This window comes from Hylobates moloch, unplaced genomic scaffold, assembly GCF_009828535.3.
Source record: "Hylobates moloch isolate HMO894 unplaced genomic scaffold, HMol_V3 SCAFFOLD_4, whole genome shotgun sequence".
Classification (NCBI taxonomy): Eukaryota; Metazoa; Chordata; class Mammalia; order Primates; family Hylobatidae; genus Hylobates; species Hylobates moloch.
In genome coordinates, this window is record NW_026652279.1 from 41,191,343 (window position 1) to 41,206,138 (window position 14,796).

Here is a 14,796-nt window from a genome sequence, read left to right on the forward strand (position 1 = left end):
ATATTTCTGTTCCTCAGCATGACCTCCACTCTCCATCTCCTCACCCCACAGTAGCCCACAATCCAGCCATACCCAACACACCTTGCTCTTTCTTGCTCCTGTTTTGTCCTGTCAGCCTTGTGAACTTCAGAGCCTAGATCAAATGCCACCTCCCTAAATTCCTCAGGTGGAACTGCTTCTCATCAGCTTGCCTACATCATTTTCCTGAATCTCGATTGTATTTTTAACATTGGTGTTAGTTTGGCTGTATTTACCACTGCAGCTGGAGCCAGACAAGGGCTTAGGTATTAAATAGTACCAGACGGTAGTAAGCACTCAAATAATTGTTCAATAAACAGTTGTCAGAGTATGTACTCCTTAAGAATAGGCTCTGTCTTACTGGCTGTTGTATTCTCTGCACATAACATAATGCCTGGCTTGTAGGTAACACTTGCTTGTTGAACAACTGATTGTAGAGTCTGTACTTTCTAAGAGCTCACAGTTTAATGAAGTTTGTGTTCATTCATTCAATGTCCAGCAAATGTTTGCTGTCACTCTGACAGCAGATTCCCAACACGGGCCACTTCTACTTCTGTGTTGTTAGGGTGTTAATAAGTTTTTAACATTGAATCAAGGTAATACTAAGAAAGAGAAACTACTGCTTAATGATTAATAGATGATTTATTTAGGCAGGAATACATACAGTCATCATTGCCAGACTTAATATGAGAGGTGAAATGTTCGATCCAATTTTCCTTCCTGGATAAGTTTTTCTTTCCTATCCTGTAAAGACCGAAAAAAAGTACATTAAAGACAATATATTCTGCCAGTTGGCTATATTAGTTAAAAATAAATAAATAAAAAAGGTAAGAAAAACTGCATTTTGGCACAACCCATGGTACGACTGACAAACAGAATGAAACACTCCAAACCTAATTGCAATCCCACTGTCTAAAGCCCAGGGAGTGTGCGAAGAAATAGTAATCCGAGGAACTAAAGACACAGTAAGAAAATGCTCCTATTCAAAAACATCTTACTCACATTTTAGTCATTAGAAATATATTATCCCATAAAAGCATACACTGAAAGCAAAATGCAAACACTTTCTGGGAAAGTGTGGACTACCTTTCTGTTAAGTAGATCATTTACCAGATAATCAAAATACACGAGCTCTAATGAGAAAGCAGATGGGCCAGTTAAAGACAAAGCTAGACGAGTGGGCTCCAGTTGCAACACAAGCCTGGGGGTGGCAGTTCAGGGTTTAGTACTAGATGTGGAATGGTTTGGTGCCAAAGATCAGCTTGACTTTCTCTCCAATCATATACCCAGGCTGCTGACAGCAGCTATTCCTCACACAGGCAGCTTGTGCGTCTCTGTCCCTAGAGTATTAATAGGTTTTAACATTAATTTTCAAAATGTGACCAACATAAATAGAATTCACGCAAACAGGAAACGCACTAAATGATTTATGTATTCTGCTAATACTTAACCCAATAAACATCATCTTTTTAAAAAACAAATGAACTAAGAAAAATAGACAAAGGTAACTGAAAACTTTGTTTTAACTCCTGCTGGAAAGGAATAAAGATAAAAGAAGAGAGGAAGGGAAGGCAGAGGACAGCCCCAAGGTGGGAGGGGCACTGGTGGCAATCTTCACGAGAAGGAGCTGCAGCTGGTCCCTAGAAAGGGCACCTATCACTCAAATACTAAACATCTGGTCTGAATACTTACCCTCTCAGTTTTGATAATATAATAAATGAAGATGAGGGGCCCAAATCCACACAGAGCTCCCACGAGTGAGTTTTTAGGAGTGGGTCTGAAATTAGGATAGACATTTATTGTTCTTGCATAGGCCCAACGAATCAAGGCAGGATTTTCCTAAAATTAATGAAAACAAAAAGTTATAGAACTTAAGAAGGATCACATTGAGAAACAAATTCACAGGGACTTTTGTGAAGGAGCACAGATGCATTTTGTTCTCTAGAACAGTTAAGGGTATATCATGAATATTCCTAAACAGCTTCAGGAAAGATCTTTCATTTCTGGTGTTTTTTGAATTCTAATGATCTTGTTCAAATCCTTCAGAATGTAGAAGGCTCATATCACTAATTAGCTTTCTGTTTATTTAAGAATCCTAATCTTAATCTAACTAATCTAACCTAATCTAACTGTCAGAGAAGCAACTTTTTCTCCTTTGTCATTTTTATCTATTCTTCTCTGGACTGTTTTTAGCTTCATTGTCAAGTGTGACCATCAGAACCATGCAGTATTCCCAATGAAGAGAAACAGATTTCATATGCTCTATCATGCTTTGTATTTTGTTTCCAGGACCCTTTCTAATGCTATCACCAAAATAGTCTTTCCAGGCTACAAATAAGCTGTAGGAAGATGAAGGAGGGGGTAGGCTAGCTGAACTGTAAGTTTTTTAAGCTGACCTGACTGATATTTTAAAAGCATTAATTCAGACATTTCACACTATTAAAAGTTTTGTAGAAAGGTCAAAGTTGTTAAAGAAAAATAATCAAACTGTCTTGGTTAAGAAAATAATTGTCCATTTTAATATGTTTATACTAGAATAACTATCCATGAATAGCAAATCTACCCACAAACACATAATTAAATTTAATTATCTAAATGCCCAAGTGATTTTACAAAATTAGTCTCTCCAATTAACTGACAGATAAAAATAAGCAAATAAAATCAGCTTTAAGACTTTAATATATAACATGAATATTCAAGGTCCTAACCAACATCAAGAAGTCATGATTTGTAGGACTAAAATAATTTCACAAGGTCTTCCACAGTCATATTTCAAACTAAATTACAACAATTTACCCTGAGATAATCAGCTGCAACTCAGACGTTTAAAAAAAAAAAAAAAATCTTATGATGGAAATGCTCCTGTTCCTTTTAATCAGACTGAAATTCCTCAAGGGTGTAAGCACTCACTACTAGATACAAAGTCCCAAAATATCTCCTGCTGTTCTAGAAACTATTGACGTTATCACACCACATTAAAATGAAAGCACATGCAAGTGTTCTGCAGCATTGTTTATTATTATGCCTATACTGCCAACAAGAAAAAAGAGGGTAAAAACACAGATGTAGGTCCAAGGGGATGTTAAAGCTCAATAGCTGAAAGGGTTAATGCATCTATTCTTACATCCTTTCTGCTATAAATGTATTTGAATGACTATCAAATGGCAGACTTCTCAATTTGCTAGTCACCTCTCTGTGCTTTAATATCTGCCAGATCTGTCTTCCAGAAACAGACATTTCATTTCATAAAAATATCAATTGCCCCATGACCATAGTTCATTAAGCCCAGTAATGTTATTGAGAGGTTCCAAAAGACACACTACGAAGAGAGTTTTCCTCCTCTGACATCACTAAAAGTCCAATGCACTCTTGGTAGCATCTGACATGGTGAAAACTCCTGAAAATCATTTCTTCACTTGACTTCCAGGCCCACACCTGCTTGGATTTCCTGCTAACTCTATGGCCATTCTCTCTTCATCTCTTTGCTCTTTTCCTCCTCATCTCCCCAATCTCTTAATATTGGACCTCGGACCTTGCTGGTCTTTCCTATCTACATTTACTCCCTTGATGATGTCATCTAGTCACATGACTTTAAATAATCTATCTAAAGGCTGATGATTCCCAAAATTTTACCTCCAGCCCTGTAACTCTACCCTGAACTCCAGACTTAATATCCAACCAACTGCTCAACTCTGACATACGGTCTAACAGGCATCTAAAATGTCACATATCCCAAACTGATTTCCCAACAGTCTACTCCACCTCCACACCTTCTCCTCTCACATTCCTGTGTTTCTTAGTAAAAGGCAACTTCATTTTTAAAATCACTTAGGTCAAAAACCTTGGAGTCATCCTTGACTCCTCTTTCATACACCACATCCAGTCTATCAGCAAACCTGGTTGGCTCTACTTTTAAAATACACCCAGAATCTACCATTTCTCACTGCCTTCTGCCACCACCCTGGTAGCCACTATCAACAGAGATTGGATTACTACAAAAGCCTCCTAGTCTCCCTGATCCTGTCCTTTCCCCCATAGTCAATTCTCAACTAAGCAGCCAGAGAATTTGTTGTCCAGATCATGAAATTCCCTATTCAGTAAAAGTCCTTACAATGGCCTACAAGGCCTGGTGTGATCTTGTCCCACTCTGCCCTCACCTTTCTCCACTTTAGTCACAAGGGTCTCTCCAGTGTTTTTTCAATTAACCTGACACTCTCCTGCCTAATGGCCCTTGCACTTGCTGTTCCCTGATGAGTATGCTGCCTTCCTAGAGAGCTAGGTCCCTCACCCCACTTCTTTCAGATCTTTATTCAGATGTCACCTTCAAACAGAGGCCTTCCCTGGGCCTAAGATTGTAGCTGCTTACCTCCCCTACTTCATACACACACTCCAAATCTCCCCTGCTTTATGTTTTTTCTTATCACTTACCACTACCTAACATGTTAAATGATTTTAATTTTTTAACTTGTTTCTTGTCTCCCCTACTAGAAAGTTTGTTCTACAAGGACAGGAATTTTTGCCTGTTTTGATCTCCATTGTTATCTTGGTGTGTAAAATAGGGCCATGACAGACCCTCAGCAATTATTTATTGATTCAATCAATCATTCTTAAAGATTAGGCAAGATGGCCAGGCACAGTGGCTCAAGTCTGTAATCCCAGCACTCTGAGAGGCGGAGACAGGAGGATCGCTTGAGCTCAGGAGTTCAAGACCAGCCTGGGCAAAATGATGAAACTCCGTCTCTATAAAAAATACAAAAAAATTAACCGGACATGGTAGCACACATCTGTGGTCCCAGCTACTTGGAAGGCAGAGGTGGGAGGACAGCTTGAGCCCGGGAGGCAGAGGCTGCAGTGAGCCGAGATCATACCACTGCACTCCAGCCTGGGTGACAGAGTAAGATCCTGTCTCAAGGGAAAAAAAAAAAATTAGGCAAGAGAATTTACATGTACTGATTAATAAATGATAGTGTCACACACTCATTTAATCAACAGAACCAAAGGGACTGGTAGTATTACCTCTATTTACACATGAGAAAATTGAAACTACCCTGAGGCATACAGCTAGAAGACAGAAGATCTCGGTTTCAATTTCAGGTCTGACTGAGGCCATATTCTTTTTTAATGCATCACACTAACACATCAAACCCATTCATGTGAGTTTGTAATAAATGTGTCTCTCTGCACCCTCTTCCCAAGTTAACAAGGTTCTGGCTGGAGACAGTACAGCCAACTAGTTAAAAGCAGATGCTGTGGGTTACACAAACCAGGGTTAGAATTTTGCTCTATCACCTACTAAAGGGGTATCTCTGTATGACCTACTTGTCCTTCCCATGTTGTCTTCTCATCTGTAAAATGGGGACAGTAGTAGAGCTTAACTATCCAAATAGTTGTGATATGTAAATAATACTCAAAAAGAGTTTAGCACAGCGCCTGGCACACTGTAATTTTCATTCAATCCTCATAACTTCCAAAAATTCCAAAACACCAGTGCAACATGTGGGAAAAGTCCTGTTCTGTTAACATCGTATTTAACCTACTTAGCTCCTGTATAGAAAACTATCTAATGAAAGCACACCTGTTAATTACCAGTTTACTGGGCATATATTATGTGCTGGGAATGTTACACAGACTATCTTATTTAACCTCATAATTCTATGAAGAATGCACATCATTTATATATGAAACCAGGAAACTATAATTCAGAGGAGTTAAAGTTGCCCAAGGTAATAGAGTTAGCCAATGAGTAGTGCTTTGGGTTCTGACTCCAAAGCCTAGAACTTCAACAAGCTTCAGGGTCTTTAAAAAAGATGCAGGTTGAAGGAATCACTGTATTCCCATCAGGAGAGAGCAGTATCCCTATGAGCTGTGAACTGAAAGGTAAACACCAGCTCATATATATATATATTATATATATGTTTAATATATAATATATATATGCATATATAGAGAACATTTTCTGAACACGCCTTACGAACGAGGCACTGTGCTAGGACAGTCACATGCTCTATCTCATTTAATCCTAACAGCCTGATAAAAGAGTAAGCACTATATTACGCCCATTTTGCAGACAGAAAATCGAGGATAAGCAGAGTGAATAACGTTCTTAAGGTCACGCAAGCAGGAAGTGATCAAGCCAGGATTCAAACCCAGCCAGGTCTGAGTCCAGAGCCGGTCCTCTCGAGGGCCAAGCTCTGGCAAAGGTGGAAGGATAGTGAGTTGGCTAGGCCTGGAAGAGGACCTGCGTCTGAGATACTGATCGGGAGCGGTGGCCGACCCTTTGCGTGGTCTCTCTCGGTCTCTCCCAGGACTCGGGCCCTGTTCCCGCCCGGGAGGCCCCACACTCACGATGAGCCCTCGGCGGTTGGGATCGTTGTACTGAAGCAGGTACTCTCGTTTCAGCCGAGCTCTTATGGCCAACCGCTCGGCTTGCGCCCTCCGGGTTTCCGGAGATATGTTGTATTTGGCTGGGTCGAGGGTTTCAGGCAGAGTGGCCAGGCTCGACGGCTTATACTTTGGGAACGACATCTTGGCGACCCAGGGCACAATTGCGCCTGCGCGATTCTGAGGCCCTTTGTCTATGCTGACCTTCAGCTTCAGGAAGTGCGCCTGCGCGTTAGCAGAGGTTGGAGATGACGTTAACAAGGAGCTCCGCCTCTTTCTCCTACCTTCCTGAACACGGCAGCGTTCGCTCAGTGATATGCGCATGCGCGAAGTGCTCTTCTCGCAGTGCGCCGTGCCCGACCGCCGCTCCCCACCTACTCATCTGTCGCCCTTCTGCTTCTTCCTAGCAGCCTTGTCTCTACTGACATAACCAGGGCCTATTAGGTAAAGTTGAGCTGTGTGGGACTGGCTGTGGAGTCAGAAGTCCGGGTTTTCACTGTGGGTCTAACCGTGCTGTGTCACCTTGGATAAGTCACTTAACGTCTCTGAGTTTCCTTTTCCTTATCCTGGAGATAATGACTCCTGTCCACCTAGCGAAGTTGTGAGGATTAAATAAGCTAACAAATAGATCACAAAGTGCTTTGCAAAACAGAATTCCCTACCCAAGAAGAAGAGAATAAGCTTTTCTGTACTTTACCATGCTAGATTCATACAACATTAAGTGTAAGCTTATTTTTCACAGGTACGAAATAATGATTAATAGGAAAAATGATGTTATAAGAGAAATGTTGCCTGACTGACTATAGAAGGTCAGGAAGAAAATGAGATACTGAATAAAGCTGAGAAAATATCTCAGTTAAAATGCTAAAACCTCTTGCCTAAAATCCTTAGCACTCTTAAGATGCAAAGAATTAAAAACATCCTTACAGGTATGAAAATACTCATAGGGGCATTGTATCCTATTGTAAAAGACGATCTGGGGCGAAAACTGAAGTAATCGGAAATAAAACCTTCTCTATCCCTGCTGTCCTTCCTTCTCCCCAATTACCAAGGAGAAAAAGCAACTTCAAGTTTCACAGAAGGGTCTTTGGGTTCACCTTCTCCTCAGGGGAAAAAATGTAAACAATATTTCCATAACTCGGGCAAAGAAAGATGGATCAAAAGAGAGCCCCAGCTTGGCTGAAACGTCTAGGGGCATGTAGGTATGTTGGGAAATGGTTGCTAGAAAAGGGACCTAGAAAGGGTTGGCGTTTGAAATGATGAGAAGCAGCACTGCTGTCAAATTTATTCAACATTTTAATACTGCTTTAAAATATTTATTAAGCACCCACCGCGTGAAGCACACAGCACACTAGTCAGTGTTAAGTCAATCTTCTAGGCTCAGTGGGGGAAATCCAGACAAAATGGAAGATGGGGTGTTTGTCTTCCAGGAGCTGACAATCAGGCAGTACAGAAAGAATAGGCAGAAATGGTAATATTTGCAAAGTAGTCTAATGTCCAGATGAATATAGAGCAAAATGGACTCAAGAGAATGCAGGCTGAGAGAATGTAGAAAAAATGAACACGAGTTACTCAGACTCAATTTTAAAGGAGAAAAAAAGGAAATTCTGACTTGTTCAAAGGTGTTTTGAAATACTAAGAAAATAATACAATATGAAAAGCAAGAGCAGGTTATAAAATTCTAAAGACTACATAAAGTTTCAAAAACCTGTATAGATTAGACTCTGATCTAGGAAGGAGAGCATGTAAAAAGAACAAAAGGATAAAGGAGAGTCCAGCGAGTACGAACTGATGCAGGGCAGGCGAGCCCCAAAGTGGGGCTTAGGCAACCAGGGTACTTGGCTTTGCCCAGGAAAGAATTCAAGGGCAACCCGGAGGTAGAAGAAAACAATTTTATTGAAGAAGCAGTGTTACAGCTTTGGTGGTGTCACAGCCGTGACTGCTCCTGTAGAGCAGGGCCACCTCATAGGCAGAAAGCACCAGCTCAGGCCAGCTTTGAGTCACATTTATACCTGCATTTGGCAGTTTGGCCGGGCGCGGTGGCTCACGCCTGTAATCCCAAGACTTTGGGAGACCAAGGCGGGCGGATCACGAGGTCAGGCGATCGAGACCATCCTGGCTTGCACGGTGAAACCCCATCTCTACTAAAAATACAAAAAAAAAAAAAAAAAAAAGCCGGGCGTGGTGGCGGGCGCCGGTAGTCCTAGCTACTTGGGAGGCTGAGGCAGGAGAATGGCCTGAACCCGGGAGGCGGAGCTTGCAAGTGAGCCGAGATCGCGGCACTGCACTCTAGCCTGGGCGACAGAGCGAGACTCGGTCTCAAAAAAAAAAATAAGAGGCAGTTTATGCAAACATTTCTAGGGAAGGGGTAGTAACTTTTGGGTCATCAGGTCATTGCCCTGAAAGGGGTAGTAACTCCCGGGTGTTGCCATGGCAATGATGAACTGACACACTGGTGTGCTTATCTGATGGAAAGCAGCTTCCACCTCCGACCTGTTTAGGCTAGTCCTCAATTTGGTTCGGTGTCCGAGTCCTACCTCCTACCTCAAAACCAGCTGACTAGGTTAAAGAAGATTTCTTAAGGTTACTATAAAGAAAGCAAGCTTTGAGATGAGTTAAAGTAGTTATTACCAAACTTGCCTGATTATCACGAGGATTGCTTGTGATGAGTGTTAAAAAAAGGGAGTTTAGCCAGGTGTGGTAGCATGTACCTGTAGTCCTAGCTACTGGAGAGGCTGAGGCCGGAAGATCCCTTGATCCCAGGAGTATAAGTCCAGCCTAGGCAACACAGTGAGACTGCACCTCTAAAAAAAAAAAAAAAAAAAGAAGTAAAAATAATTAGTAAATTAAAATATGGAATTTTTTTTTAACTCCTAGTTCCCGTTCTCCACCTGGAGATTCAAAACTGGTATGGCAGAGGAACCCAAGAGTCTGTATTTTTTACAATTTTCAGTGGGGGAGTGGTGGTATTAAAATATATTACATGCTTGTAAAACAGAGGTGAGTACAAAAGGTCTTTCTTTTCCAAAGATAATTGGTACCAGAAAAGGCCCTCTTAGAATGAATCCATTAAAGATAGAGACGTAGTCCATAGTGGAAGAGTGGAAGAAAAAGACTTAATTTGAACTTTATATTGAAAAAAATTCAACCAAAACTTACAAAAATGAATTTATCTTATATTTAACACGTTAGGTTACAATTGCAAGTATGTGCTAACTCTGGTAATTCAAATGTTTTGGAGGAGGGACATAATTTTTTATATGGCTCATTATCCTTCACTGTGCATTTGATTTTTGCTTCAGGGTCTTATTTGCAAAAGTTTTGGAGGCGTTTATCTAGTTTTCCCAAAGTCCTCTCTTAATCCTTTGAAATCAGATTATTTCTTTTTCATGTATTGCTGTCAACATTGTTCTCATTGATTTTCTCTTTTTCATTTGTTATCTGGTCCAACTCTGTGAAGTCCTCCTTTATTAATGACTTTGCATGTGGATCCGGCAGTTTACTAACATCAATTTCAAGATCATGAAATTTCACATCTTTTGCAAATTTTCACTTTTAATTTGCAATAGATTTCAGTTGTATTCGAGGGCTGGCTATTTCCAAATGAATGACAAGGATTTTGATAGAAGTGGGTATAGGCACTATGGTTAAAAGATTGAACAATGTAAGTGGGGAACAATTTCACAAGTTGTCATTTCATCAATGAATATTTCCTGTTTTGAAGACTTTTACTTCCTAAGAAACCTCCTAACAGAATTTATCAGGTCATGGGTTACAAGGACAAAGTATATGTACCTGTGTTTGGCTGGAAGAAGGGGGATGATATGGTGAAGTGAAGAAGGAATGCAAATGGGAAGGAGTGGTTAAGTTACGTGGATAGGGCAGGGTTTTGGGGAACAGAAGATGAATAGGTGGATATAGAAACTGTAAGAAAGGTGAATCGAGAAAGCACTGTATTATCTTGCTTTTTCCTCTATAGAATACAATATTACAACAATCTTGCCATCTGAAGAGGCAAACAAAGTGTATGCAGCCAAAATATGTAGGAAAAAATATAGAGGTATATCAGAAAATTAATACAAATATTTTATTATTTCTTTTATATATTTCATTTTGTGATGCTTGTTTTAAATTTGTAATGTATTGTGATTTTTCTCATTTATATCTAATTGTATTTGTAATTTTGTATAATTTTTCTTAGAGAAGGCTCCTCCAAAACCTGGATCTTCCTCAAACCTGGATCCTCCTGTTAGTTTCATTAAGGTTGCAAGGAAGAGACAGAGAGTGCTATGTGAATTAATTTAATTGGCAAGGAGATCCAGGAACATGGGGTAGCAAGGACAGTCATCTCTTTGGTTGTATAGCCAACCTGGGACCTTGCCTCCCAATATTGGAATGAACAGCAGCCCTAAGGGAGAATAAGAACAATATTTCAGGGTTTTCAGGGTCCTGCTTGAGCTTAATAACCCACATTCTATTTGTTTACCTAGCACTTACTCTTCCTCCAAAAGAAGACATTACTGGGTCCATTTGACACTTCAATCTAGATTGCCCCAAAGCACCACATGGGAGGTTGGCTTTCATTGTATCCAACTCCTCGGTAGTTCTGTTGACTTGGGCACTGTCCTGATCAGTCATGAATAAGCATATAACTGTTTTCACCCAATAGGTACACCCAAGTCACAGAAGTTTATGATATTTAGAAAAGACCCACCTAGGACTACTTTCTTTCTAAGTGGTAAGGTATCCAGCAGGCACTTTGAGACTACAAGGCCTGTCCATGACAAACATATGTTACTTTCTATATGTTTTTACTATGGCTTTGTAATGTCTTGTTATTTCATGGGGCAAATCCCTCTGTTTTATCATAGTTCAAAATTGTCTAAGCTACGTTTGTTCCTCTTCTCTTTCAGATGAATTTTAGAATTAAGTTATCAAGTCCTATAAAAAAAATCCATTGAGATTTTTATTGGAATTGCACTAAATTTATAGCTTGACTTGGTGAGACTAGACATCTTTGTAAATATTGTATCTTCCCATCCGTGATCATTAGTCAGGTCTCCTTTTATGTCTTTCAATCATGTTTTGTAACTTTCTCCATAAAGAACTCTTGCCTCTCTAATACAGTAATAGATTTTTATTGCTGCTGTTGTTTACTTTTCTGATTACATCTTCCTACTTGTTATTGCTGGGATATGGGAATATTATTGATTTTTATATACTTATCTTGGAATCAGTAACCTTGTTAAAATTTTTATTAGTACTATTAGCTTTTCTTTACATTCTTTAGGATTCGTCTGTGTAGTCAGTCATATCTCATGCAAATAGCATTCTTGCCTTTTCTTTTCCAAGTCTTAAACTTATTTTCTCTCTCTCTCTCCTATTGCATTCGCTAGGACCTCTAGTACAATGTTGCATAATAGTGGAAATAGAGGGTCTCCTATCTTGTTCCCAACTCTAATAGAAAAATCATCTGGTATTTCACCATCATATATGATGCTTACTATAAGTTTTGACAGAAACCCTTTATTGGGTTAAGAAAATTCCCTTATATTCCTTGGCAAAAGTTTTTTTTTTAATCATGTATGGGTGTTTAATTGATCAAATGCTATTTCAACACTTTTAAGATCTATTAACTGTTTTTTCTCTATTAGTCTATTAAAGGCAGATAGCCTTGGTAAGTTGTTCTGATGTAGAGTTGTTTTGCATTCTGGAATTTACCCTATGTCATGGCTATGATGTATGTTTCTTAATATGCTGATGAATTACATTTGTTAGCATTTTACTTTGAATTCTGTCATTTGTTTATAGGTGAATTGGCTCTAAAGGTTCTTTTTAGCTTATTTTGTTCTTGTCTAGTTTTGTTATTATATTTACACGAATACATGGGATATACTTCCTTCTTTTTTAATGGGGGTAGTATATTTACATGAAATGAGTTGGATAGATTTCTCTTTTTTTTTTTTTTTTTAACTCTCCAAAACAGTTTGTATAAGATAGGGACTATCTATTCGATGAAGGCTTGGTGAATTAACTTGTGTAACTGTCTGGGCCTTCCATGTTTTTTTCAGGGGAGATTTTTGGCTATTACTTTAATTTCTGTAATGGTTGTTGGTTTGTTCAGTTTTTCTCTTTCTTCTTGAATTAATTTTGATAATTTATATTTTCTCAAATATCTTGTTTTAAATGTACTGCCATAGAGTTTCTAACTTCATCCCATGAATTTTTTCAGTCTCCACTGTCTTTATAATTATGTTCCTCCCTTTACTTCTAATATTATTGATTGCTTTTTCCTTCATCCATTCTGCTAGAGGATTGTCTACTTTGTCTTTTAATAGAACCCATTTTTAAGAAGATTTTATTTTTTAGAGGAGTTTTAGTTTCACAGCAAAATTAAGAGGAAGATACAGAGATTGTCCATTTACCACCTGTGCCCCCATATAGATAGCCTCCCCCATTATCAACATCCTCCACCAGAGTAGTACATTTGTTACAATTGATTAACCAACATTGACATCATTATTACCCAAAGTCCATAGTTTACATTGTGGTTCACTCTTGGTGTTGCACATTCTATGTATTGGACAAACCTATAATGACACATATCCAATGTTATAGTATCATACAGTGTATTTTCCCTGCCCTAAAAATTACCTGTGCTCTGCATATTCAACCTTCCTCTCACCTTCTCACCAACCTCTGGCAACCACTGATCTTTTTCTCTTTCCATAATCTTGCCTTTTCTAGAATGTCAATAGTTGGAATCCTACAGTATCTGGCCTTTTCAGATTGTCTTCTTTCACTTATAAATATGCATTTAAGATTCCTTCATATCTTTTCATGGCTTCATAGCTCATTTCTTTTTAGGGCTGGGTAACATTCCATTGTCTTCATGTACCACAATTTATTCATCCATTCACCTACTGAAGGACATATTGGTTGCTTCTAAGTTTTGGTAATTATGAATAAAGCTACTATAAACATCCACGTGCAGGTTTTAGTGTGGACATAAGCTTTCAACTCCTTTAGGTAAATACCAAGGAGCATAATTGCTGAATTGTATGGTAAGAATATGTGTAGTTTTGGCCGGGTGCAGTGGCTCACACCTGTAATCCCAGCACTTTGGGAAGCCAAGACAGGTGGATCACCTGAGGTCAGGAGTTTGAGACCAGCCTGGCCAACATGGTGAAACCCCATCTCTACTAAAAATACAAAAATTAGCCAGGCGTGGTGGCGAGCACTTGTAATCCTAGCTACTCGGGAGGCTGAGGCACAAGGTTGACTTGAACCCGGGAGACGGAGGTTTCAGTGAGCTGAGATCTCACCACTGCACTCCAGCCTGGGCAACAGAGTTAGACTTTATCTCAAAAAAAAAAAAAAAAAGGCTATATTTAGTTTTATAAGAAAGCACCAAACTGTCTTCCAAAGTGGCTGTACCATTTTGCATTCCCACAAGCGATGAATGAGCATTCCTGTTGCTCCACATTCTCTCCAACATTTGATGTTGTCAGTGTTCTGATCTTGACAATTCTAATAGGTGTATAGGGGTGGCTGTTTGTTGTTTCAATTTGCATTTTCCTGATGATCCATGACATGGTGCGTCTTTTCATGTGCTTGTCATCTGTGTGTCTTCTTTGGTGAGGTATCTGTTAAGGTCTTTGGCCCAGTATTTATTTATTTATATTGTGTTGGCTATTCTGGGTCTTTTGCTGCTCCATATAAACCTTAGAGTCAGATCATTGATATCCACAAAGTAAATTGCTGGAATTTTGGGATTCCATTTTTATTTAGTTAATCATTTCTAATCAATAATTTTTCCTCTATTCTGCTTTTCTTGCACTTACTCTAATGTCTTTCTTCTAGATTTTTAAACTGAATGCTTATGTCATTCATTTTTGTTTTTATGTTTTATAATACAGGCATATTATTCTGTACATTTCATTTAATTATATCTCCACAAGTCATTGTTATCATTTTCATTGGTATATAGTTCTGAGTATTTGACAGTTTCCTATATGATTTTTTTAAGTCACAAATTCTTTAGAAATGCATTTTTTGCTTTCCAAAAAATGTTTTAATTTTTTATTGTTAAATTTTAATTTAATTGCATTATTGTCAGAGAAACTTGTGTGATATTCCTTTGAAATTTGCTGAGTCTCTCTTTGAGACTTTATCTTTGTTTGCTCTGGTTTGGTTTGGCTTTTTTAAAAAACAAGCCATTTTATGGAAATTTAACATACATACAGAAAAATGCAAAAATTACACGTATTCTGTTATTAGAAAATGAACTTACCTTGTAATCATACATAGTCAATGTATATAATAGTTCCATGTAAGCTTAAAAAGAATATATATATTCCATATTTATTGAGTGCAGGGTTAGATCAAGCTTGTTAA

At 38.7% G+C, this 14,796-nt stretch overlaps 2 protein-coding genes across 3 annotated transcripts in view; one reads left to right on the plus strand and one right to left on the minus strand.

The window, feature by feature from the left end:
* Positions 1-641: 641 nt before the first annotated feature.
* On the minus strand, positions 642-6,602 carry NDUFB4 (NADH:ubiquinone oxidoreductase subunit B4). Its single transcript, XM_032150078.2, has 3 exons — positions 6,364-6,602; positions 1,711-1,857; positions 642-762 (listed from the first exon to the last, which is right to left on the minus strand). The coding sequence occupies exons 1-3, from the start codon at positions 6,541-6,543 to the stop codon at positions 700-702; spliced, it is 390 nt and encodes a 129-aa protein (XP_032005969.1). The 5' UTR covers positions 6,544-6,602; the 3' UTR covers positions 642-699.
* Positions 6,603-6,698: 96 nt separating this feature from the next.
* The window catches only part of FSTL1 (follistatin like 1), a 165,608-nt gene continuing 157,510 nt past the window's right edge, over positions 6,699-14,796 (plus strand). For both annotated transcript variants that reach the window (XM_058437443.1, XM_058437442.1), the window contains exon 1: positions 6,699-6,843. The gene's annotated coding sequence lies outside the window, so the exon portion shown is untranslated. The remainder of the gene's footprint in view (positions 6,844-14,796) is intronic.